Source organism: Siniperca chuatsi, linkage group LG11 (assembly GCF_020085105.1).
Source record: "Siniperca chuatsi isolate FFG_IHB_CAS linkage group LG11, ASM2008510v1, whole genome shotgun sequence".
Classification (NCBI taxonomy): Eukaryota; Metazoa; Chordata; class Actinopteri; order Centrarchiformes; family Sinipercidae; genus Siniperca; species Siniperca chuatsi.
Window position 1 is genome coordinate 24,469,391 of NC_058052.1, and position 25,338 is coordinate 24,494,728.

A 25,338-nucleotide genomic window follows, 5' to 3' on the forward strand; every position below is an offset into this window, starting at 1 on the left:
TTTTCCTTCCATAAGGAATAAGCAGTAAGCTTCACAGCCACCCTTTCTCTTACTAATTGAACTCACAGTTGACTGCAGTAAAGTCGTGCTTTTGTCTGGGGATTGTTGGAAGGCAATTTGGGAAAAATTGCAGATGACTAACTGAGGTAGTGTGGAAAGTAGGTTAAAAAAAAAATAGAGCACTTTGTTGCAGTATTATCTGCAGAATAACTCCTGGTTTGGTCTGATTTTCCCGTTAGGCCCACCTTTCTAAACTTTTCATGAGCCAAATGTCCCAGCTAATGTTGATGTAGCCTGTTGAGGAGGGCTATTGGCCACACACTTTATACCCTTTGTCTGCCTGTGCTTTGTAGCAATAAATACAAACACTGATTTGTCAACTCTGGGCTGATCCCATGTCTTTTATTTGGAGCATCTGATTGAGGCATAATACTAATAAATGTGTGCTGTTTATGTTGTAATCCTTTAAATACACAAAACTGCTTATAGGCTTTAATATTTTATGTTACAATGCCACATAAGTCTTTCTTTGGCATATTAACTCTGGCATAGCTAATATATAGGCTACATACTAAGGTCGTTACTCTCATCTCTCTGCTTCATCATCTTTGTCCTTGAAAGAGGTCAGAAATTCCTTTTTTCCTCAACAGAGTGAAACAATATATTCACTTCACTGCCATAACAAAAACAAAATCTTATTTTCATTTAACTGAAATTGAAGTAACTATTGCCAGACTTAAATTAGTGGTAAAAAATCTTGTGAGTGCATTTTAATGGCCACCAGAAGCTTAAATAAACTGGGCTTATAGTTATCAGAGCATGCCCAGAAAATAATTTTCATTTTAGTCAACACCTTGAATAATCCAGAATGGTCTAATTTAAATAACTATTAATTCAGTTCTTATAATGCATTTACAATGGCTCTTTTTTATGTTATTGTTTCAAACTTCAGGTAAACTATGTGCTGCCCAATCACATTTTCAGATGGTCTTTTCCACTGTGTCTCCCTTCTACAAGTGAATGAGGCTGCCATAAAACATTCGCAATCCTTCCATTTTCATGACAATGGCAGCCATCTTATTTTAGGTAGTTGAATACCACAATCCACCTGTGCATTCCTACCATTTTAGGTTAAGGGACTCTAATAGAGAGAGGCTTGAAAAACACGGAGGAAATGAAAAATAGAAAGCATGCAATCAGATGTTAAAATGCATGCTTTCTCTTTCCTGAAGCTGGCGCGCTTCTCTCTTATATTCTGAATCCACATTTTGTCACATTTGGCACCTTGTCCTGAGGAAACACACAATTGACCATTTAAATACAGCTGTTTAAAACTACAGCAATTCTACATGGCCGTAACCACTGTGGCTGATGGTTATACTCAGAGTTCACCATGGGAATTCTTTGGTATTTTCAAGGATGACAAGACAAAAACTCAGAATTAATTCTACAAGGTGGTAACATATCTTGTCTATGTTTTTGTTTAGGTCTATGATTTATTTCTGTCTGTCTTTTTATAGCCATGCAACTCTCTGAGAATATGAGCAGCAAGATGTGTTGACAACATTTTAATGCCTACATTTGTCATAAAAACGCCAACGTCATTTATGTCATACCTAATGAGCGGTGAAAGAGAGTGGGCTTTTTAAATGACAAGATGCATTTTTTTTTGCATTATGTTACTCTTTTACAATACTTTTTTATTTTTTCATGCTTTGTTATAAGATACTGTATTTGTAATTTTCCCTTTTTCTCAGCTTAAAGTAAATAGCTCTAAATAAAATAGCTAATGTTTAAATACTTAGAGAGAAGAAGGGCTAACAATGTTAAGCCATAACTGAAGCAGGTCAAAGTGACTGCACAGACCTTAACGCATTGGTTTTATTTTGAAGAGGAAACAGAAAGTGGAAGTAGCATCATGCACCCCTCTGACTGCAGTAATGCTCCCAGATGCCAGCGTTTTTATCCAATTTGTTTTACATGTAAATGATTGAAGAACACAATTTGTTTCTTATTCATGTAGCTTTGCTGTCTAAATTAAAGCAGGTTGGATAAAAATGAGCATCACCTCATTAATGAATGGCCCTTTTCCTTTATGTATTACCCCCTATCTGCAAATTAGGGACTTTCCATACTGGTGGAGAAATTAATTCTTTAATCATTTTCTAAAAATGTCTAGGTAGACTAAACATTTAAAAGACTTTGTGTCACTGAGTAGAAACAGAGCTTTTTCCTGATTTCAGAACGTTTAACTCAACAGCAGCTGTATTTTCTGAGGGTTTCTCATGCTGAATGTTAAAACTTAATCTGCAAGTACAGCCGTGAAATAGCCTAAATGTCATGGAGTATAAATGCTGTAATTGGCTGAATGCAGTGGGAAACCGTTTGAACTTCACTTCAATTAGCCTGAACTAATTGAGTAAACTACTTTAAGTACTTGTATGGGGTTGGAAAATTCAGGTTCTACTGAGATTTGAACTCAGATCGCTGGATTCAGAGTCCAGAGTGCTAACCATTACACCATAGAACCGCTGTGAAGGGTCGCTGCAGCTGAAGCAGTACAACACTTCCACCCAGCGGACAGAGTCGGTAACTACACACACCGGCAACAGTGCTGGTTCTTGGTGTAGTGTTTTTAGTTGGTTTTCAGTCTTTAAAACCAGTTCACATCTTTAATCACTTTGAGACAACAGCGTTAACAGGGTCAGTTTATTGACGAAATGGATTTCTAATCATTTATTGTTTTTATTCCACTCTAAGGTTCCACGTTCATTTTGTCCCTTTGGTTATCCATGTGTGGCTGTATAGTAGACTATATACTGCTGTTACTAGTACAGCTTCCTCCTAAGAATATGCTATATGGGTACTAAACCATGCTGCAGGAATCCTTTTTCTAAATAATCATTTTGTATGTAGTTATTAGAGTCTAATAGCCTGCTATACTGCACCACTGTGAATTCATTTTATGTTACTGCAGACATTGTCCTGGGAACAACATTTAATCGGGAGTAATAATTTGTACATTACTTGCCGTACTATTTAATTTCTGCAGCACAATAAGTATTCCCCTTGTTGCAGTTGGCTGTTGATGCGGTTGTTTCGTTCATTTTATTTTATGACACCTTCTCGTTAGGTCTTATACATTTAATCGTTATTTCTAAACTTGTTTTGTTGTTGTTGTTCCATTATCATATTTTTTTATTATTTGCCTTTTTTGCCTTTCTTGTACAATCACTTTGCTGCACATTTCAGTGCTTATGGAGTGAACGTGTGTAGATTTTGTAATTATGGAATGTTTAAAGAAATTCATATTTTCAGGTTTTCTTGTCTTTCTCGGCGTTCATCTAGCCTTTATTCTTAATATCCTTAATGCTAATAGCTTTATCAGCGCTCAGTGAACATTTGGAAATAACGCACACACAGCGTGTGTAATAGAGCAGTGACATTTTGATTTAGAAAATGAGACGAGAAGCTTCTTTTCCGCCACTTCTTATTCATGGCAAGAAAACAGAAATAGAATTGAAATGATGTCGTTCATTATAGCAGACAGTGCTACTGGCGATTTGTGGCATTAAAGTTTCTTATGTTGGCCTGAGACGGCTACATTGGAGTGTCACATTATCTACTGGCTAAAATCATGGCGGTAATCCGGATTTTAAAAAATGAAAGACCTACAGCTTTTTAGTAACAAATGCGGACTTAAACGCTATTTAGGCAGAAACGCCTTTGTTTTATGTTTTAATTCCTGCTCCTGTTTTGTGGTCTGTAGAAATGTGACTGAGGCTGTCTTGTCTCATCTGCAGACAATGACTTTAACATTTAGAAGGACAGTTGAGGCTCCAAGGCAGGAAAGGGTGTCCAATAAAACCATATAGTCACGATGACTGTCTGGGCTAAATGACTTTATGGTACCTCTGTGTGTGTGTGTGTGTGTGTGTGTGTGTGTGTGTGTGTGTGTGTGTGTGTGTGTGTGTGTCTGTCTTGAGTGTGGGGAAAGTCACGTTTATTCTCCAAATGCATGCTGTTGGTTTATGACCCTGCAGTAGGATGAGCGCTGAGCAGATTATATGGCCGCAATAAACGAGGGAAGCTACGAGGCGCTGCACTGACTTTGACAAAACAAGGAGGCAGAAATGTCTCTCTGTGGACTCAAACTCCGACTACATACCTGAGACCGGTGAACACCTTGACGTTGGAATAATATAATCATAATAAAAAACATAATAAATCGTATTATGGGTCTATAATCCAGTGAAACGTCAACTATGAGATACTGTGTGTGTCTCTTGTAGGATCACACCATGATAGTGTAGGGTGATACTGTGAGAACAAGAAGTAATCAGTAGTGCAGTAGTGTAGTAGCATTTTGTGTTTCTCTCTTTCATACCAAAAATATAAACATTAACAAAAAAATGAATAACAATACAACTGTAATTTTATTACAGCTGTAATAATCGAACCAAACGATTGCATACATAACATATTTATCATTAATAATATTATTATTTGTATCAGTAGTAGTAGGCTGATATTATTATTATTATGTCCGTAGTTATGGCCAGGTAATGTTATTAAATCGTACTAATTCGGTTACTACATATGTACATTAGTGGAAATGTCAAATAAAAGCCTAAAACCGATGTCGCCCAAATGACCAATTTCTTCGCATAAAATCACAAATACGAACTGAACAGACACAGAAAAACAACAGGGAAACCGCACAGTTAACAATGATGTAATGCATCTTTTATTTCATTTTTAAAAAAAGTCATCACGAGCAGCATATTCAGCCTAAATGAGCAGATGAAGGCCTCATTTCATCACATCTCGACTCCAGTTAAATCACAGCACAGGCCCGCCGCTGTAGGCTAACATAGCCTGATGTGTTTCCTTTTCTCCCAGAGAGAACGTGTTGTTTTTGAGTCCATCTCATCCTCGTGAAAAAAAAACCCCCACTAAAATACCTTTGACATCCCTATAATATTCCTCTAATATTTCAACGTGATGTTATCGTACATTCTAAAATGAAAACAGGTTGTGCGTTGTTTCTGTGTGTAGTCCTTGTTAAACGTCTTACATGGACTGTAGCTGTTTATTCTTACAGGAGGTAACAGTGAAACAGAAAAATAACCATCAGACTGCTGTCACACCATAGCTTAGCCATGACTGGTGTGTGTGTGTGTGTGTGTGTGTGTGTGTGTAGGAATAAAAACATGACCATATCTGCATATTAGACCCACAGTAACAACAGATATACATAGCAACATTGACAACAACAGCAACAACAACAATAACAAATATGCCCATAAGGCTACATGCACAGTTTATAAAACAAAACAAGGAAGCTTATTCTGTTTCTGAGGAACAAAATGTCCTTTCTGGTTATTTTAGGGGAGACTGGGGTTGGTTGTAACACAGAGAATTGCTCCAATCAGGAGCAAGATAAACAACCACATGATGATCTGTGTATAGGCCTTTTCTGACAGCATTACTCACCTGGGTGCACCTGAAACACATTATGAATCATTCAAACATATCTTAATATTACAGGGTTTTTTTAATTGTTTATTTAATAATTTGCTTGTTTGTTTATTTTTTGTTCATTTTATACTTTTGCTAACTTGACATACTTTTCTGTTCCAGAATAAATGCTAGTCCTCCACACTGAGGTTTCACTTGCAAGCTGTGTATTAATCTATGAGGTTGTGGATAGACATAACACATATTTCAGCATGTTGCAACAAACCTCAGGTTGTCCAACTATTTTGATCTACACATTTGTCTATATTTATATCCCTGGACCAGGGAAAGACAAGAGTACTCCTAAACACTGAAATTCTTCTTTTTGCAGGTTGACGAGGTCGTTTATTGTATTGGATCTACACTGAATACGGCAGAGCATCCAGAGTCACTCGTGTAACAGCTCGCCTTGTTGTTGTGTGCATATTCAGCCATCTAGCAGAAAGAAAATATCCATCTTCAATAACTTATTTGCTAAAGTGGTTCATCTTTACACTAAAGTGACATGATGTTGGATGTTTCAGTCTAAAAGGAAGTTCACAGCAACTCTGTGTTTTTTTCTTTTTCCGTGACAAGTCTGCTTTGAACAAACTTTGCCTTGCTAAGGAGCACATGTGAATTTATCACACTTTTACCATGTTAAAAAGTCACATTTAGGCACATGTGGTTTTAATATATTTCACATGTGAAAAACAGCAATTTCACATGTAGTATCTTGGTGTGAAATCTTGACGTGATAGATTCACATTTTTGTAAGGGTAATAAAATTGTCAATCAGAACCAATGAGACTGAATAGCAGCACACTGACAGTAAGCTCAGCCACAGCAAATGTGCTTTGTGTCTTATGGTCAAATAACACTCGATCATCCAAATGACTTAATATTACAGCATTTTAAATCAGATTTCATCTTTAAAGCTAACAAAGGGATCAGCAAAGTACATCAATTGCTCATATTCCCGTTTACATCAGTTACCACGGAAACTCACCACTTCATCTCTCCAAATTTGTCTCACTGTTTTGTCTCTTTTAGGCAATTAGTGTATTATAAGTGTCAGGCTTCTGTTTGTCTTCTTTTCCACAAGTATTTCATTTTAATTTCAAATAAACACTCTGCGACTATTTTTCAGGCCATAACCGACTGCTCAGTGCTCAGACATAAGATCACTCATAGGATTTATCTTTGATAGTTGCCTGTAGTGCAGTCTCGTCTGGCACACTGAAAGCAGTTTTCATGAGGACAATAGTTTTTAAAACACGATTCACGTTTTGGCAGAAAGTACAGACAATTTAAGCGAGTCAAGTCAAGTAGTTTCAGTTTTGGACATGTGAGATATATAACCTTATCAAAAACAGATGTGTTTTAAAATGAACAAAGTCTTTGATATCAACTAGTATGTTTTTTGCTTCAATTTATGGATCTCCCTATGAATGTTAACATTTTATTCTGAGCATTATTTACAACTACCCCAGGTTACAGGTTGACTGTCTTCATTTTGTAACATGCAGAGGGAAGAATTCTACACCAGAGTTCAGAAGAGCTAACGTGAAAAGGCCAAAAGACTTTGATAGGAATATATTTTTTAAAAGTGTTACAACACATCCTGGTCTCCCCTGTAGAGTTTCACCACTGCAGTTTTCCAAGGCAGCCATGTGAGCTCCACAGTCCCTTGCTTAGTAACAGCTGATCATGCCAGCTGAGATTAAAGGTGTTGGGCATCTTGGAGCACTGCATTTCTTTTATCAGCTATAACCTCACCTCCTCCTCGCCTAGCCTGGAAAAAACAACCCCAGCCTCTTCTCCAAATCCTCCAAATCATTCATTCATACTCCTCCTCTCCCGGGTCATCAGCTTCTTCATCTTCATCCGTCTGTTCTGGAACCAGATTTTGACCTGTCTCTCTGTCAAATTTAAGAGTCCTGCCACCTCCAGGCGCCGGTCCCTGGTCAGGTACATGTTGTAGAGAAACTCCTTTTCCAGCTCCAGGGTCTGGTGTTTGGTGTACGGACACCTTTTCTTCCGGGTGGACTTGGCATAGATCCAACTAGCTGATGGATTTTCTGCAGAAGAAGAGATAGGGTGGCATAGAATTTTACTTTAACCGCACACCAGTATATTTACTTTCTGCTGGTGTGTGTGTGTGTGTGTGTGTGTGTGTGTGTGTGTGTGTGTGTGTGTGTGTGTGTGTGTGTGTGTGTGTGTGAGTGTGTGAGTGCTGTGGGGAATTCAAAGACTGACATAAAAATCAAAGAAAATATTCTCAGGAACAAATTTTATGAGCCTGCAACTTTTGGCTCATTAGAAAAAGAAACAAACACCACAGCTCCATAAATAGAGACAGTGTTCAATTCTTTTTTTTTTTTTTTAAACCATATTGCTCTTTTTACCAAGGCTAAAACAGTAACTGAGTTTTTATTAGCATTAGGGTTGTTTATTCCCGCATTTTACCCTTCCCTCATTTCAATAATTTAACATAATGTGACATTATGTAAAATTATGTTTGTGGTTTCTGATGTAGCTATAGACATTTTAAGATGAAAATGTTTTTGGGAGGACAGCAAGCAGCAATAAATAAATTCCCAATAAAGATCTGTCTGAGTGCGAAAGTGTTGATAAACAGCCAAAGTGAGCCTCATTTTTAGAATTATTAAACTGCAGTCGGGGATAGATATTTGAACCTTTGACTGATATAAAATGCTTTATTGGCCACTTTGAAAAAGTACAGCAGCCAGAGAGTGCTGTGAAGTTATAGTTAAACAGAGAGCAACAAGTATTTTGGCTTTGGCTTGGTGGCCATACACTCGGACGTCTTTGCTCACTTTGCTTCAATTTCTGAATTATTTATTTGATGAACTGGACTTCAGGTTGGCAAAGATCTCCTGAAAATATTTATTTAACAATAAGTAAAACTTTGAGACGAATCATAGCTATTTTATATAATTATTTTAGACCAAATTTCTGAGCTAATCGTCATCATAGCGTTTTATTCTGTTGCACATAGCCTACACTTTAACAATAAACCAATAGCCTACAATTAGTATTAAATGTAGCAAATATAAATATGTAGTAATAGCCAATAAATGGTATTATTATAATAAGTATTAGTAGTAGGCTATTATAGCACAGTCATATTGTTTTGCTTCACGTCATGTCTTTTACACCGTGTTCCTCTGTCATTTTTGTTTATTGTAATTTAGACTTTTTTTTAAATGGTTTGTTGTGGCTGTTTGAGGCACGCTGCATTATGAAGTTACTTCTGTGCAAGCCATGAAACGGTAAAGGGCCTTTAAATTATGAAGGTGTTTTTGGATAGACATACTTATACAACAGATTACAGGCTATTATAGATACAGGCTATTTTTGGTAAAATAAGCGTAGAACATTAATTGCAAGAAAAATGGGCTAACTCATGAGTCTACCCCCCTGCACAAATCCACTCAGAGGAATGTAGCGCAAGCCTACCTGCGCTTTCCCTCTAGTGACAAATTGTTAAATAACAGCAATAGCAACTTAATTATTTTAATGGACAATAAAGTTTTATATTTTACCGTTTACAAGACATTTATAGGGCTATAAAAGTCACACACGCTTACATAGGCCACGTTCTCCTTCTCTGTCACACATTCAGACAGACACACACACCTGTGTATGCACATGCTAATAAACAGTCCTGAGTTTGGTATATCTGTCATTACCCGGGTCGGGCTGTTGCTGTGTTTTCCTCTCCTCGTCCTCTTTTTTGGGCTCCGGCTTTCTTCCCAGTTCCTCCACCGTCCCAAGCCGCTCGAGAACCACCTCAGTCGGGCTTGCGAAGCTGGAATCCCCGGGGCTGTCGTGTGGCGGCGGTGAACTCTCGGGTTTAACCGCCTCATACCTCGGGCTCAGATTGGAGAGGTCACCCTGAGTGGGAACACACCCGGGGAAACCGGCCGACGCGTGCGACAGAGAGGTCTCCGAGGTGGGAGTCGCCCCCTCCCAACAGCGGACGAACCGGCTCTCGGAAGCGGCTGCGGATGCGAGGTGCTCGGAGTGGGACTGCGTCTGCGGGCCGTAGTAAGGGTGGTGGTGGCTCAGGAGGGGATGTGGATGAAAAAGGCCGGGGATGGAGGCGCCGGGGGTGGACTGCAGCTGCGGAGAGGAGGACGAAGAGGAAGTAGAGGTGTTTGTCCAAGGAGAAAAGCCGTTTAAGCTCGTTTGTTTGTTGGAAAAATGTGAAAAATCCGGAATGTGTGAGCCGGGGGTCCCCTCCTCCTCCTCCGCTCCCCGGACTGGCTTTGCGCAGCCGGCCGTCGAACCCTGCAAGCCTCCCGGGATGAAATGTGCACCGTACGGCTCCTCTGTCTGGAGCCCCATCATTGAATAATAATTCGTTAGCGACATGTTTATTTTATTATTTCAATAAAAAGACACTTAAGTGCGACTGTAAAACGTTAGATGGGCTGGTATAGTGGCTTACATCCTCCCCTAAAATGGTAGTAATTTTTTTTTCCTGCCCTTACCTTCTTCTCGGCTGCCCATTGGTTATACTGTGGATCACATGGTTAGACTGTAGGCCTATTTACCCAGTACTGGAAATAAATCAAATGATTCTTTTGTGTTCAGAAATGTGATAGTAGGCCTACTAGCCTGTTGCCAGATGGGCCTGAATGTAGCATACAGGTTTTTAAAACTCTGTACTTGAAACACCGTTTTACAAGCTGAATAAAAAGTAGCAGGGAGTAGTTTACAAGCTTGTTTGAAGTGTGTGTGTGTGTGTGTGTGTGTGTGTGTGTGTGTGTGTGTGTGTCCTCAAAGTGTAACGGGATTGATTTGAACAGAAGACATGGCCTTTGGCTTTTCTTTGCCTGGACAAGTGATTTCCTTGATCTTGATTTTCTGAAAATAGTGTGTATTTACTGGAAAATTGAGACGAAAACTCCCCCTCGAAGTTCATGGTGGATGGTGATACCTGCGCTTTCTTGTGCGCATACTGTAACTACTTCCTGTAATTTTGACAGCATATTGTCTTCATTTGGATTTGTGTCAGTGGACCGGTTCACTGGTCAAATCATTCCGTTTCTGCTGTTCTGTTTCAGTTATCAGATTTCTAAAGCTGTCATTTGTTTTAATTAATTGATTTACTTACTGACGTAGCCTATATTAGCCTAATTATTAATTCATTGATTAATGAATAAAATTCAATTTCCTGCTTGCGCAAAGGCATGGATTTCACTTTTTTTTTATTCTAAGATGCTGAAAACTTTACAATTAAAAAATATATTTGGCCCCATGCCAGTTCATTTAAAGACTTCTCCGTCATTGTGCCCATGTTTGTGTGTGAAAGTGAAAGTCCATTGGCTGGAGAAGAGGATGACAAGCAGGATGGGGGCGTGGCTTAAATACAAAAAAAAGTGTGTTCCTTTCGCAAATTTTGTAACAACCCTCTAACATAGACCTTGATCGCTGTCTCTTCTGCACTCTTAGCGCCATCTGCTGGCTGGATGAGTTAAAACAGGAGGGATTCCCAGACGTTTTCATGTAAGAAGGCACAAGTCTACATTAGAGCACAGACTGCAATTAATAAGACCTGGTCCTGTGGAACCAGGTCTTATTAAATTCTCTGTTGAGAATATTTCTTATTAAACATTACTCCAGACACACTGTAAGTGGAGGATGAAGGGCAAAATCTGAGTAAAACAATCCTTTAAACAGCATCATTGTGCTAACTTCCAAGGAGTGACACAATAGTCAAATGAAATATTGCAAATGTTCTTGTAGACTACCTGAAACCACCTGCCTCTGGAAGTCCTGAAGTTCATCTTTGACAACCATTGCCTAAGAATATCCCACTATGCAACAAACAACTTTAATAGAAATATTTGAGCTGCCAACCCTGAAGATCTCTGGTCTATTTCAGCAAGCAGGGCAATTTAATGCATTTGTTATTTATTGAGCACTTTAAGCTCTGTCAACTGGTCTCAGTAATAAAATGAAGAAACACATGAATCGGCACTTATAATTTAATTTAGCTGGACCCTTGAGGATTCAGGACAGAGAGCTGTTATTGCAGTAACTTCCTCTCGGTGGCAGTGCCATCATGACTGCTCTGGTGGTGAAGGTGGGGGTCAAGCTCAACCTGCTGTTACAGAATCTGTTTGCTGTGTAAAAGCCATGCAGGCTGACATATACATTTATATGACAGACTGTAAGAAGTAATGGAAATATATTGGCAACGTTGCCCACAGTGCATTGCCATAAACTGATGTCAACTGTTTTAGAGGTGATCATTGAGAAAATCTTTTAGTGAAGTATTATTATCACCATTTATTTTACTATTACATTACTATTTCTATTACTGTTACTGTTACTTTGCTATTGCTGTTTCTAGTACTGTTACCATTACTGGTAACACCTTACTTTAAGTCCACCCAGCATTTAAAAGCAGTATACAGACCTTGAATAAATGTACACACTATAATGTAGTTGTCACCAGATATATAGACATCTTAAGTGTTTATTAATGTATAATATTTGGCAACAATTATAACTTATCCTATGAAGTTATATTTTATAGTATTACAACTGTTTTACTATATTGTCATTCATTATCTGTTTCCAGCCTCGCCCTTATGAGTGCCCACAGGAGGATTATACACAATAAAAAACTGCTTAAAACTACATTATAGTGTGTTACTAACTGTTAATTGCTGCTGCTGGCACTAATATTACTACTGCTACAAATCTTAATACAACTACTACCAATACTAAGTCTACTAATATACTACTGCTATATGCCACTTTTTCTCCTTTCAACAATAATGCTGCTGCTACAAATATTGCTACTAACACTGCTGCTGATACTATTACCACTAACATTGCCTCTTCAACTACTATTATTACTATTTGCTCTACAATAACTACACACATGCCACTGTTACTGCTTCTACTGCTAGTTCTATTACAATGCCTACTTTCTACTTGTCAACAACGAGTACATTATCCATTTCTTTACGACTGTAAAAATTAAAAAATGAAATTAAAACAACACAATGCTTAGCATTTATAAATAAAAAAATAATAATAAATCAGTTAAAAACATGTCTGTGTTAGTAAAAAAAAAAAAGGCTCAGCAGGTTTGTGGTCAAGTTTATTGTAGGCCATTAGGTTAAATGCCTTTAGTTCCAACCAGAAACACAATCTCTCCTTTCATCTCTTTCTTTTTATGCCACACACAAATACCAAGTCCCACTCACACACAGACTGAGTCAATGTGTGAGATAGAGAAAGAGAGAAACAGCAGACTGTCTGTGTTGCCCCAATAAAAGTCATTAGGTTGAGGAAATGGTGGTTGTGACGGTGTCTGTGTGTTGTGGCTGTTTTGCGGTTCAAGGTTCATTTGCAGCCTTGGACTCACTGTGTGTTTCTTCTGTCTGGTGCCGGTGGTGTTCAAAGTCTGGGTCGGAACTCCAGAGTGAAAAGAAGAGCGAATACATGACAGAGAAGCTATTTACTACTTTTACTTATTTTCTTTTATACTATGGCACTTCTACTCTTTACTTATGGAAGATACATTAGTGTAACCTGTTAGTTAGTATGGCTGTGTTTACCATTTAGCCATCATCCAACTAAAATGTGAGCATATTTAATTGTGTTTCTGGGTATAATGTTTTGTTGCATAAGTGATCACACATGAAGTTCATTTCATTTTATTCCCATGTAAGAACATTCAGACAACACCCTGTGAACAGCCCCAGACAGCAGTGTAACAAAAATTGCATTTAAAATAAGCAATATGTGTGTAGTTTGTGTAAATATTTTCATATTTTATAAGAAATTCTATTTTATATAACAAATTTGAAAAGTGTCTAAACTGGTTTGTGCCATCACTAAGAGGCGGTAATTAAAACATTTCCATTTATAATTTCACAGTCAGGCTAAACCTAAACTCTAAATTTCACATGCATTTGTTGTATTTCTGTTTGAGAAGATCTGAACACTTTGTCAATTTTAGAGTAAAACAGAAATGCATTTAAAACTATGAAATCATATCAAACTTTCACAACTCAAATGTATTTAACTTCAAGGTTTTTACATCAAATTAAGGATTACACACTCCTCTCTCTGTCACACTTCCCTCAAAGCCCTTTCACAAAAAAACTACAATCAGTTCCCCTCATAGAGATATAAGGTTGTCAAATACTTTAATACATTGCCTTGAAGTGTACATGTATTGAAATATAATACATGAATACACTGAAATCCAAATTGTGTAACGTTGCAATAAATGCAAGGACACACACTTGACACAAAAAAAAAATCACATTTATCTAATCACAAAGTACTTCATACTACATCAAAGTAAACCAAGCAATATAATCACACTTATATGTCTTTCTTATGCAGTTAGTCTTTACAGCCTAAAAACACAGGAGCAAAATGGCAACAATACCAATATTAAATGTCACGGATATCAGAATAATGAGCGTAGATTGTCTTCGCTTGCCTAAAATGATGATATTTATATGCTAAATAGATGGTTAAATTTGATCTTGTTATTGTCATTAGTTATTAACCTTGAGCAGGTATGTCACTTATAAACAAATTCACATGAATAACAAGAGGATCAACAGTGCAAGTCAACATAAAAACCCAAAAAAAAAAAAGTTCACTCAAACATGTGAAGTCCAAAACACAAGGCTCCATAGACAAGCATATAAAGAGCTACATCTGTATTTGATATTTCCCTATTTTTAGTTTTTTGAAATGAAAAGGATAAAGATTGTATGTGGACATGACACGAAGGCCTGAGGCAGCGAGAGGGTTAATTTCTTCACACTAAGCCACATGACTTCAGAGGGAAGTTGGGTTCAAATGAGGCAAAAGCAGCATTCTGAATGTTTTCATGATGAGACACAGAATATTCAGTAGAGAAGTTGCTGTTTTTGACTGTTCGGGGTGTGTTTGTCCTTAAAATATGGGGTATAAACCTTAGCCTTGGAGTTCTCCTTTCATGACATTTGTAGGATGATTTATTTGTTTGTTTTTACTTTTTATTTATGTCTCTCTTAACCTGCCTACATGATTGGAATGATACAGCGCTGTGATAAGGTTTGGCAGAGGTGTCACACAGTTTGTGCATGACATTGAAAGGAAGACTGTCTGTTACTCCTTTCTGCCTCACCCGTCTATCAGAACAGTGCGTAGTACTGCAGTCTCTCTGTTTTCATTTTCTTCTCTTTCATTCTTCTGTTCTGAAACCAGATTTTCACCTGTCTGGATCAGCAAAGACAGCAAAGAATAGGACAGAAACATGTTGTTACCATTTGATTTCTTTGTGCTGTTCTAGCTGACTTTAAGCGCTACAAAAGCATGCAGAAACACAACAAACTGCAATATGCAATGATGCAGAATACATTTTGGGCAAAACATAATGCTGCTGTTTGTCTTCACATATCAGACAGAATATTCATAGGGAATGTAATTGCATGACGGTCATCAACAACATTTTTTGATTGGTTATGTCTACAACATACGCACGTGCCAAATAAATATGATTATGGTGAAGTTTAAAAACTAAAAAGATCTGGTTATGGAAACATCATCAGCTCTCAGAAACTACCCAGTGTATAAAGTTTCAAAGCCAGGTCTATTTTATTCCCGAAGGGTGGAATAGTTGAACTTTGTGTGACATGCCAATCTTCCACCTTGACTTCTCACTGCACTCATGAATGTCTGACTACTTCCTGCCACTGAACATTAATTAAAAATTAACAGGGCCACAACTAACAATTATTTTCATTATTAATTCAGATTGTCAACAAAAAATCAGAAAATTGTGAGAAATGCCCATCAAACTTCCCCAGGGCCCAAGATGACATCTTCAAACGTCTGGTCAACAGTCCAAAACCCAAAGATATAAAGTCCATAATAATATAAAACAGAAAAAAGAAGCAGAAAATCCCCACAGAATGACTAAACAATTATCAAAATAGTTGCTCATTAATATTCTGTCAGTCAACTAATTGATTAATCGACTCATTGTAGGTTTAACTATTTATTCCATTAAGCTTTTCACTTCTGACTATTTTTACTGTGTGAAGTTGTTGTCTGATGTGTACAGTGCTGTGGAAATGAATTTCCCCTTGGGGACAATAAAGTCTAAAGTCTATTAATTCAATTCAATTCAATTCAGTTAAAAAAAAAAGTAAACTTACCTTTCATGGTCAAAAAACTACAATTAAAGATTCATGCTAATCATACTTCCATAGGTTCCATAGCACTTTGTTAACAAGTGGAACCAGACACCAGTATGGTACTTGTGTTTAGCCATACTACAGAGTATGGAGTACTTAATGAAAGTGCTTTACTGCAGCATGAAGCTCAGGCTGAATAACACCTGGTGAGGGGAGTAAAAATCACCCTATCACCCTAATTTACCCTGATCTAACCCCAACTGGAGCAAGGTAAGATGTGTTCCTTTGCCAGGTGCAACTGTGCTCCTGTGTCCCAGGCAGCAGCTTGTATTTTACAGCTCTTTCATATCTGAGTCAGTGAATCAGAACTGGGGTCCAGTCCTGACCTAATTATTTTACAATGCAATGTATAACCTTCATTTAAATGAAATTCAATTAAAGAAATATTGTAACATGCACGCACCGATCTGTCAGGCGCAGAAGGCGGGACAGCTGCATGCGTCTGTCCTTGTTGATGTAAATGTTGAATAGAAACTCTCTCTCCAGCTCTCTGATCTGCTGCTTAGAGTAAGGACAACGCTTCTTCCTCCTCACACTGGGCTCTGCTGGAGAGAGAGGGAAAAGATTAAACCTGAAATGATAATAAACAGTCACTTTGTAGACAGATAGATAGATAGATAGATAGATAGATAGATAGATAGATAGATAGATAGATAGATAGATAGATAGATAGATAGATAGATAGATAGATAGATAGATAGATAGATAGATAGAAAAGAGTTATTACAAAAATTACTGTAGAGTTGTAACAGTTAGTAAAAATCAAACGAAAGAAATAAATACAACAGAATTCTAATCCAACTATAGAATTATGATAGGTCCAGTGTGTGTCTAATGTAACTGAAGAATATTACTAATGTAATATAACACTAGTGTGATATAAAAAGTTCAATAAATAAATCCAGTAAAATAAATCCCATGGCAAAGTCCAGTATTCTTCACATCTTTCCAGGTCCAAGGTGCCTGGTTAGGATGGTGAGACTATCTCTTCCAAACACCCAGCAGAGATCAGAAACAACTATTAAATTGACTTGTAAAAATCTAACTCATGTGAATCAGTCTGAGTTGAATTTAAACATTTAATTTATGGTGAATGTCAAGGTCTAAGTCAAAACAGTGAGTTCAACAAGTCCTTCATGTGAGTCTAATTAATGCCCTCATTACAAAGTTTTCACTTAGGCTATTTGTTTGCACTTGTATATCTACAATTTGTAAGTTATAGGCAAAACCATGCTTATTTAGGCCCACATGCATGGTTAGTACCATATGACTGTTTGCTATTTCAACAGCCAACCACTGTCAGTTGGCCGTGCAACTCAAATTGCTAACAAATGCAGAGAAAATTGGAGCATTATTGCGTAAATCAATAAATAATCACATTTACCATTCACATATATAAAACAGACACGCAGGCCTATTTAAGGAAATGGTTAATATGAAAAGTAGCATATTTAAACGTATAAAGTTAAACATCAGCATGTGCGCTGTATATTCGATTTATGACAAATTATATTGTTATATTGGAGCCATTAAATAAATCCCTTCGGTTTTAGACATGTAGCCTACAAGAAAAGTGCACCATTTCTATTTTTGTTAATAGTTACGTTATATTCAGTCCTGTATCGCTTTATTTTGAATAGACGAACCTGGTCTGATAAAACATATTAGAGTGACAAAACACAGAGAAGCAGGCTATTCAACAAATACATTAATACAAGAGTTAGGCCTAACTATTAGTCTATTTTCAGCCCAGACAAATGTATATAAATGACTGTACTTGGCTGTTTGTGCATATTCTGGCTCTTCTTTGTTTGTGTAACATTAGCCGGAAAAAAAGCCTATTCTATTTCAGAACATGGCAGGGGTCCCTGATATAGAAACGATTATATATATATATATATATTAAAAAAATTATTTCATAGAAAGATGTAGGATATCAAATAGGCAAGTTAGGTTTACCGGTTGTAGCCTAGAAATCTCTCGTGACCGCAATAGATGACTCATGAAACAGCTGTCGGATTTTTCAAAGCTAAATTCCAAAGGAATTAAACTATTTAATTGAAATTATAGTAGGCTATTGCCATGACTTCCACTTACTGGGGGCATGACTGTCGTCTCCTCCACTGCCGCTGGAAAACGGCGCGTCCTCGTCCTCCTTCCCCGCCTGGGGTGACTCTGACCCCGCCCTCACCTCGCTGCTCTCCCCGCTATGACAGCTAGTCCACTTGGCCCCAGTCGTCTCTTTCTCCCGCTGGCTCCCATGTCTAATCTCCGCTTTCGGATCTATTCCCTCTTCTGCATACTCGAAACACTGGTCGAAAACCGGCGGCAGGATTATGTTCCGCTCTGCCGAGAAGTGGAGTTGTGAGTCCGGATTGAACGCCGCGTCTCTGCCGGGGAAACTCCGTGGGTCTCCGGCAAACGCTTGCTTGTGAAGACGGGGACCAGAGGCGCCGTAAACCGCTCCGCCGTACGGAAACCAGTCCTTACTGGTATTTAATATCGCCTCCGACGGCGATGCTAAGCCCTGGTGATAAACAGCTTCCCCCGGCAAGTTCAAGTAGCTTGGCGGCGGAGACGTGAAGCGTCTGTTCGCCTGGTAGAGGGTCCATTTCCACGGAGGAGGATACTGCTCATGGTAGCAGTAACCTCTGCACTCCGACAGGCTTCTCACTGAAGCGGTGCAATGGTCCAGCTGAGCTGTGCCGTTCTCCGTTAAAAACGGTAAAGCAATGGAGCCGAAGTCAGACTTTAACGGATAGTTGCAGCTTGGTAAATACATGGATAATTAAAACAGACCTACTTTAAATTTGAACAGGCTGAGGTTTGGACAGTGACCTAACAAAACCTAGAAATTGTCATAAACAGGGTGAAATGCCTACCCCTTTCTCTATTTCCACATTGGGCACCGCAGATTAGTTGTCATCCTGTAGCCCTAAATGTAGCCATTATAATCCATACAAACTTAATATAACTCTAGCCCTGCACCCTGACCTAAGCCCTGAAAGTTAACATGATAGAAATAATAAGCCTATCTCCACACCTCTTCATTACCCCCAAGATCACAATGAAACCATCTCTCAAAGTCCTTTGGAAAGTGAGGAAAACATAGTCTTTGGCCTTGAGCCTGCCTAAACTGGGTCTGCTGACAGTACAGGTACAGGCTGGGCTGCACTTTTTGCAGTCAGGCCAGCCCCAAACACACACACATGCACACACAACCACACTAACAATAGTACTGTAGTTAAGCCTTTTTGGCATTCTGTATAAATCATAAATAAATTGCCAGGAGGTGAAAATGAAATTCAAACCATCTAAGAGGTGTTTACTGTATGTAGCCTATTCCTAATAAAAATCTGTTCTTCAAGCACAAAGAAAAACATTCCTTTCGCATGCATATTGATTCTTTACGCATGTGTGCAGGTCATAAGACTTCTTGGATATTTTTGACTTGTAAAACCGGACCAGATGTTCAAAGCAAATTTCTTCGATTTATCATGGAAAAGGAAGGAGCACAAACAAGTCTTGCAGGAGTCTGGACTTCAAAGCCCATTTTGGACATTTATGAGGGAGGCTTAGTTAGGGCTAAATGTATTTGGTTAAAACGCAGAAAGGTTTTTATCCTCTGTGATCGTCTGTTTTGTCCAATGTGCCCAGGCTGAGTCTAATTAAAGGAAAACATCTCAGCAATTCAGCTGAGATGGGAGAATGAAAGCTGCTTGGTGTCTGTTTCGCTTCTTCTCCTCTTTTTTTACTGAAATATTGTGGCTTAATGATTTACTTGTTGTAAAGTATAATTTAGGGCAGCAAGAAACCCCAACTTTGTTTACAGAATACAGTTATGTATTCTACAAATATTACTGACAGTGGCATCAAGGTACGTTATAGTGTCAAATGTATGTAAAATATGTTGTGTAAACATTTTTTCCTCCTTCAAACATGATTTTTAAGGCTCAATTACTAATTCTGATATTTTGCTGACAACTGTGTTTTATGACAGTATTGAACATCTTTAGATTTGCATACCAACACATTAAAAATATTTCATTTTTCCTGCAGAATTTTATCCTTAGCATTGTGAGAAATATTGCAAAGTTGCTTTAAAAATGTGTATAAAACTTGCTACCAATATGTTGAAATATAGTAATAATAATTCAATGATCAGCTCAGTATTTTGCAAACTAATTTATCTCTTTAACCCTAAAAGTCATTTTTCCCCCTTAAATTGAATCAGTTTTTACTTTGTTGGTAGATGTTTGCATCATGAACATCACCAGCTAGTTTATCATTAATCTTCCTTTTAAAATACACAACGCCTAACTGATTACTGTTTCCGACCCTATGTCTTCAGACTGTTGTTTTAGAAGCGCTAGTAGCAGCAGTAACACAACCAATACTGCTCACAGACAAGTAGTTGGCCAGCAGTAGTAGTAACAGTATTAGTTGAGGAGTAGTCCTCAGGTGACATCTTGGTCATTTCCTTATGAAGTATACAGTATATTAGAGCTTTGTAAAAGGAAAACCTTGTGGTAAGCAAGCAAAAAATGGGAAAATCCCCTTACACCACAAGGTTACGTGTTGAATCAAAAGACATTTTCCTATTTCATGCATTCACTCATCATCTCACTGAAACACACAGTGTGTTGTTCTGATAGAAAGGTCACTGACACTTAATGCCCAGAGTTATATTTTTTATGTTCTTGTTGTATATTGACCATATAATGTGTTCAGTTGGGACAGGCCCTTTTATCAGCCTATAGGCATCGCTGATTGTAAGTGTTGCTGAATATAGATGCATGTGAAACAACAGTACTGTGAAATAATGTCTCACTGACGTTGATTAAGGCTTCTGAGCACACACAAACACACGCCCATAGGCTCAAGTGAAGACCATAATATATTAGATGCCACTACAATTAAATATTTTATCAATAAACAAGATTTAAACTTACAATCCAGGCAAAAGGCAGTTGGAGGCTTATGCCAATCTTAAGAGAAGGATGGCAAAGGCCAACCAACAACCCAGGCCTACATGAACCCAGACTGGTGAGGAGCTGGGCTCTCTGTCTCTCTCTCCTCTCCACCTTCTGTAGCCTGTGGACATAATCAGCCCTGCTTCATTACTTCATTAGGCTCTGGAGAGAGGAGACAGAAGACACGAGAACAGAGACAATAGACAGAGGGTGAGGGAATGCCAACAGAGGGTTGGCTTACTGGCTGATTACTTTTCTGTCGACAGGAGAGGCCTTGAGTATGTAGGAGATGTAAATTACGGCCTTTTTAATGTAACAGGACCAGTACACACCATTATCGTGAAATATAATGCTAATTATCAGCCTGCATGTTAGTTTTGCATGATGGTTACGTTATACAGTGTAGAAACGTTCTCCTGCCAACTAAGAGGCCTTTTTCTCAGAAGACATTTTGAAAAGCACATGTGTTACTAATAAAATGGTGACTGAATTTCAATCAGTTTCAGGGTCCCGCCGTTGTTAATGCTGACTCTCTGTCACACTACTAGGACACTTAAGAACGGAGCCATCGTCAATGTTATTAGTAACACCTGTGATTTTCTGACAAGTCTGCTGTGACACATACCAATAGTTGTTGTTCGGTGTGTTGGATAGTGCATGTCTGGGGATGTTTAGTTTTCTACACTGTCTTGGGTTCCTCTGCAGGTGCTGCTACACTTGAGACATCTCCATCGTTGTTATAGGATATGATTGGTCAGTTTCTCTCACTAAACAGGTGTTCACGTTATGCTTCTCTGACCAAGAGAACTGACTGCAGGTAACTGATATGTATTTTTTACACCAACAGATTCTGGGTGGTTTTGTTCCTGAATACATCTCATAAATTTGTGTGATTTGACTTATAACTTACAGCAATGCAGGGCTGTTGCAGCCAGAGTGAACTCAATGAACAAACCAGATGTGGACCTGAACGTTGCATTATGGTTATATTGAGGTCATTCCCATTTATTGCATAATAAATATTTATGTCTATCAAAAGACTTTGGCTATTTAATGCTCAGCACTAAGACATCTGGATGAAGCACATCAGGACATTGTCTTAATGGAAAGGGCATCTCTTTCAACAGCTCCTTCTACTGTTTTTTGATCTTATTCTATATCAAACATGTTATATGGTTGATTACAGGAGCACATCACTGTTGCTCTAATGTTTAACATCCCAGAACACAACGTGACGGCCTCCAGTAAACATGCTGTTTGGTAGCTATTGATCATGTCTCCTTCACTATGACCCTAGAGCCTTTGTCATGTGCGCTGGAGCCTATAGGCTGTAGTCATGTGGCTTTGCTGGTGCTTGTGTTGTAGGTTGTGTCAGGTTGTGTATGTTTGAATAACTATACCAGCACAATCAAAGTAAAGACAATACTATGGGAGCAAAAAAAGCTAACCAATTATTCTCACGTAGCTTTCTGCTTTTGTGTTTGGTTACACCATGTTAAGGTGGCAAACGGCAACTATAACAGAAAGAATGAATGAACAGCTCATAGTTTAAGGTAAAATCACGGGAGCTGTTTCCTGCATTGTTGTTGCATTTTAGTATAGGATCTGAATCGATGAACAGACCTGATTTAGACCTAAGATATTAACTGCAGGTGGTCTCACTTCAGGGTTATACTATTTGAAACGGCGAAACTACAAACACTCAAACCTCTCACGAAAAAAATAGCCCACTATAAAATAAAACAGTGGACTCCAGACCTTCAGCAAACCTGAATATTTTAAGACCGGTAAATAGGCACAAATTCTTTTCTGTGTAGCTTGGGGGGAAATGGTAGAAATACCTCACTATCATCATCATCATCATCATCATCATCATTATTATTATTATTATTATTACTATCATTATTATTGTTGTTGTTGTTGTTATTATTATCATTATTATTACTACTACTACTACTACGTACGAGTAGTTGGACACCACTTGGAATTCTCCAAGCAGCACTGAAATTATTAAATTGACATCCATTAACCCCTATCACTGCGCGCTACCCTGTAAATAAATATATAATGTGTAAATAATTTAAATTATGTAAACAGGGTGAAAAAACAGGCCTAGCTGTAAATAAACTATTGAGTCCTGGTTATTTCCTTTGACCTTGTTGAGGCCTTGCTCCTAAAATGTATTATAGGCCTGTAACAATGGTAATAATACGTGCAATAGTTTGTAGTCCACTGTTTTGTTTTTAGTTTTTGTTCATTTAAACGAATCGACGCTTGCACAGAGGAAGTTTGGTGCGCTGAAAGGGGCACAGATGAGGGCAGAGACAAAAAAAGAAATGAATCACATATTTTCGATAGTGATTGAATGTGAATAGCGAAATAAACTGCGGGCCTACAGGTTCTTTCAACTGAATTCAGCAGAATAATGGAGGCCTACCTTGTTAGGTGCATGAAAGGCCGAGCAGCAGCAAATCCAGACCACCTTCACGGGCTGTGCATCGGTGTGAACATGTGTCCTAAAGCAGGTGTCTCTGACAGACACACACTGACTGCCAAGTCCAATAAATGGTCTAACCCCCCAAACTGAAGTGTCTTTGAACCATGTGCCGTCCACTCGAGATGTTCAGACAGCAAATGGTGGCATGCAGGAGGTCTTTCATCCTCACGGGAAAAGACCTGTATGTGGATTATCAGGAAGCAATATCAATACCGCTACAATATCCGACCATGGCTCTGATGTTCTACCAGTTGGGTCGGCTACCACAGCTCTACTAATGTAAATGCATGTTAGAGATTCAATTAAGAAAAAGTAAGACTGCAAGGAAAATCTCAAAAACACAAATAGCGGATAGAGCACAACTAAGAGAGTAATATATATATCTTTTGCACAGGTTTCCCCGTGTTTCATTTGATTCTCTGAGAGTTTTAATGGATCAAGTCAAATTTCACTTTAACTTTTGCCAGACTGCGGGACAAAACCTCCTGGTTATACTCGGTTATACATGTATTTTACACTTATCTGTGTGCTCAGACCAGTCTGAGACTCATGTCAACAAATAAATCTGAGTTATCTAATGAAGGCTCACTAACAATGCTTTTTAAAATAAGTAAGCTATATATAAGCAAAACTCTAAATAGTCTTGCTGCTCTGTTTTTCAAACCCACTTAAAGATTAGAACACAAACACAGTCTATCCCCTTCTCTTCTTTCATTAACAATTTGTTTTAAGGGATACTCACTTAAGGGCACATTTAATTTTATAGTATTTTTTTTTTTGTCAGAAACACTCACATGATGTGATTACTGTTTGGTGTTCTGTGACTTTGCAACATCCATTTGTTCCACTACGCACACAAACACACCAACACACACTGTGTGTACTTTGTGTAAGCCGGGTGCTGGAGAATTGTAAAACAAAGTCCCCACTGTTCATTTTTATTCAGAGTGTTTAATTTATTAAGGGTTAATGAAACCGAAATAACATCAGCATCAGGATTACTCGTCAGCTATAATATACACCAACAGCATGTCTTGTGTGTGTGCATGCGTGCGTGTGTGTGTGTGTGTGTGAGGGAGAATGAGGAAGAGGGGGGAAAAAGAGAGAGCATTTTATTAGGCTCATAACTCTTCAGACTCCAGAGGAAGCTGTACGCATTAAAGCTGAAGGCCAAATCTCTGCACACTGCAGTCTAATCTGAAACAGCTCAGCTGGGAGTTGAGAAAATGCTGCTGAATATTAGAGAGATTCCACAGTTTCACAACATTTTCTACAATGTGATAACATTGGAAACACTGTGGGAACATATGTGTGTGTTTTAAGGAGCTGAGCTGGGCCCCAATTTGTTTTGGTGTGTGACATCCACTCCTACTAAAAGGAAAATTATAAAATTATTCACTTAAATATGTATTTGAGGTTCTGCTATCTTGTGGCCTCAAAAAGCTGCAAAGCCTCACCAGCTGTTGTTACATTACCTGCAGAGAGAAAGAGAAGGCATTATTGTCATTGTATTACATACTGTTGCCGTTAAACTGGAAAGGAAATTATTATTATTGGAGGGGAATGTATTAAAATAAAAATACATGGTGGCAAGATTACCATTCATTGTTTAATTAAAGATGTGATATCATCACAGCTTACTGTATAATATATTATTCTCTGTCCATGATCATCACGAATGCTGCGTTGAATAATGAAAGCCCACATGAAATAATACAATTGCGACATCTAGTGGTTAAAATGTGACTTACATCTTAAAATTACAGTAAAAAAATTCTTGGACTTTATCTTTTTTTATTTGATGACTGGCCTTATATTATTCTTCCTCTGTATTCTTTTCTGGTTGGCTGATCTTTTATTATTTGACTTGTCTAAATGTAATGTTTGACTTTCAGTTAACTGCAATGTGTATTTCTTAATTGATGTTTGGCTTTTCATTATTTACTCTGTATATTGATGATAGACATATTCAACAATCGTTGTGGTCACCTATTATTTCAACAATTTGAGTTGTTATCAGTAGATGTGATGATTAACATGGCATGGATTCCACTCCATATAAAAGTCCATAAGGGGAAATAAAGGCATCACGAAGGTGTGTGTGGCTCCAGTGTTT

At 38.1% G+C, this 25,338-nt stretch overlaps 2 protein-coding genes and 1 non-coding gene across 5 annotated transcripts; all 3 read right to left on the reverse strand.

The window, feature by feature from the left end:
* Positions 1-2,458: 2,458 nt before the first annotated feature.
* trnaq-cug lies at positions 2,459-2,530 on the reverse strand. The gene has a single exon. It is a non-coding gene; the product is annotated as a tRNA-Gln (tRNA).
* Positions 2,531-4,713: 2,183 nt separating this feature from the next.
* Positions 4,714-10,738, reverse strand: LOC122884710 (homeobox protein Hox-D9b-like). Its single transcript, XM_044214977.1, has 2 exons — positions 9,216-10,738; positions 4,714-7,580 (listed from the first exon to the last, which is right to left on the reverse strand). The coding sequence occupies exons 1-2, from the start codon at positions 9,898-9,900 to the stop codon at positions 7,336-7,338; spliced, it is 930 nt and encodes a 309-aa protein (XP_044070912.1). The 5' UTR covers positions 9,901-10,738; the 3' UTR covers positions 4,714-7,335.
* Positions 10,739-12,629: 1,891 nt separating this feature from the next.
* LOC122884709 (homeobox protein Hox-D11b-like) lies at positions 12,630-23,354 on the reverse strand. Of its 3 annotated transcripts, none has more exons than XM_044214975.1 (5): positions 23,163-23,354; positions 20,705-20,846; positions 17,850-18,501; positions 16,156-16,294; positions 12,630-14,772 (listed from the first exon to the last, which is right to left on the reverse strand). In XM_044214975.1, the coding sequence occupies exons 1-5, from the start codon at positions 23,174-23,176 to the stop codon at positions 14,688-14,690; spliced, it is 1,032 nt and encodes a 343-aa protein (XP_044070910.1). In that variant the 5' UTR covers positions 23,177-23,354; the 3' UTR covers positions 12,630-14,687. The 3 variants fall into 3 exon arrangements, with proteins under 3 accessions (XP_044070910.1, XP_044070911.1, XP_044070909.1); XM_044214976.1 differs by having other exon boundaries at positions 16,156-16,297; positions 17,850-18,462; positions 23,163-23,351; XM_044214974.1 differs by having other exon boundaries at positions 16,156-16,297; positions 23,163-23,351.
* Positions 23,355-25,338: the final 1,984 nt, after the last annotated feature.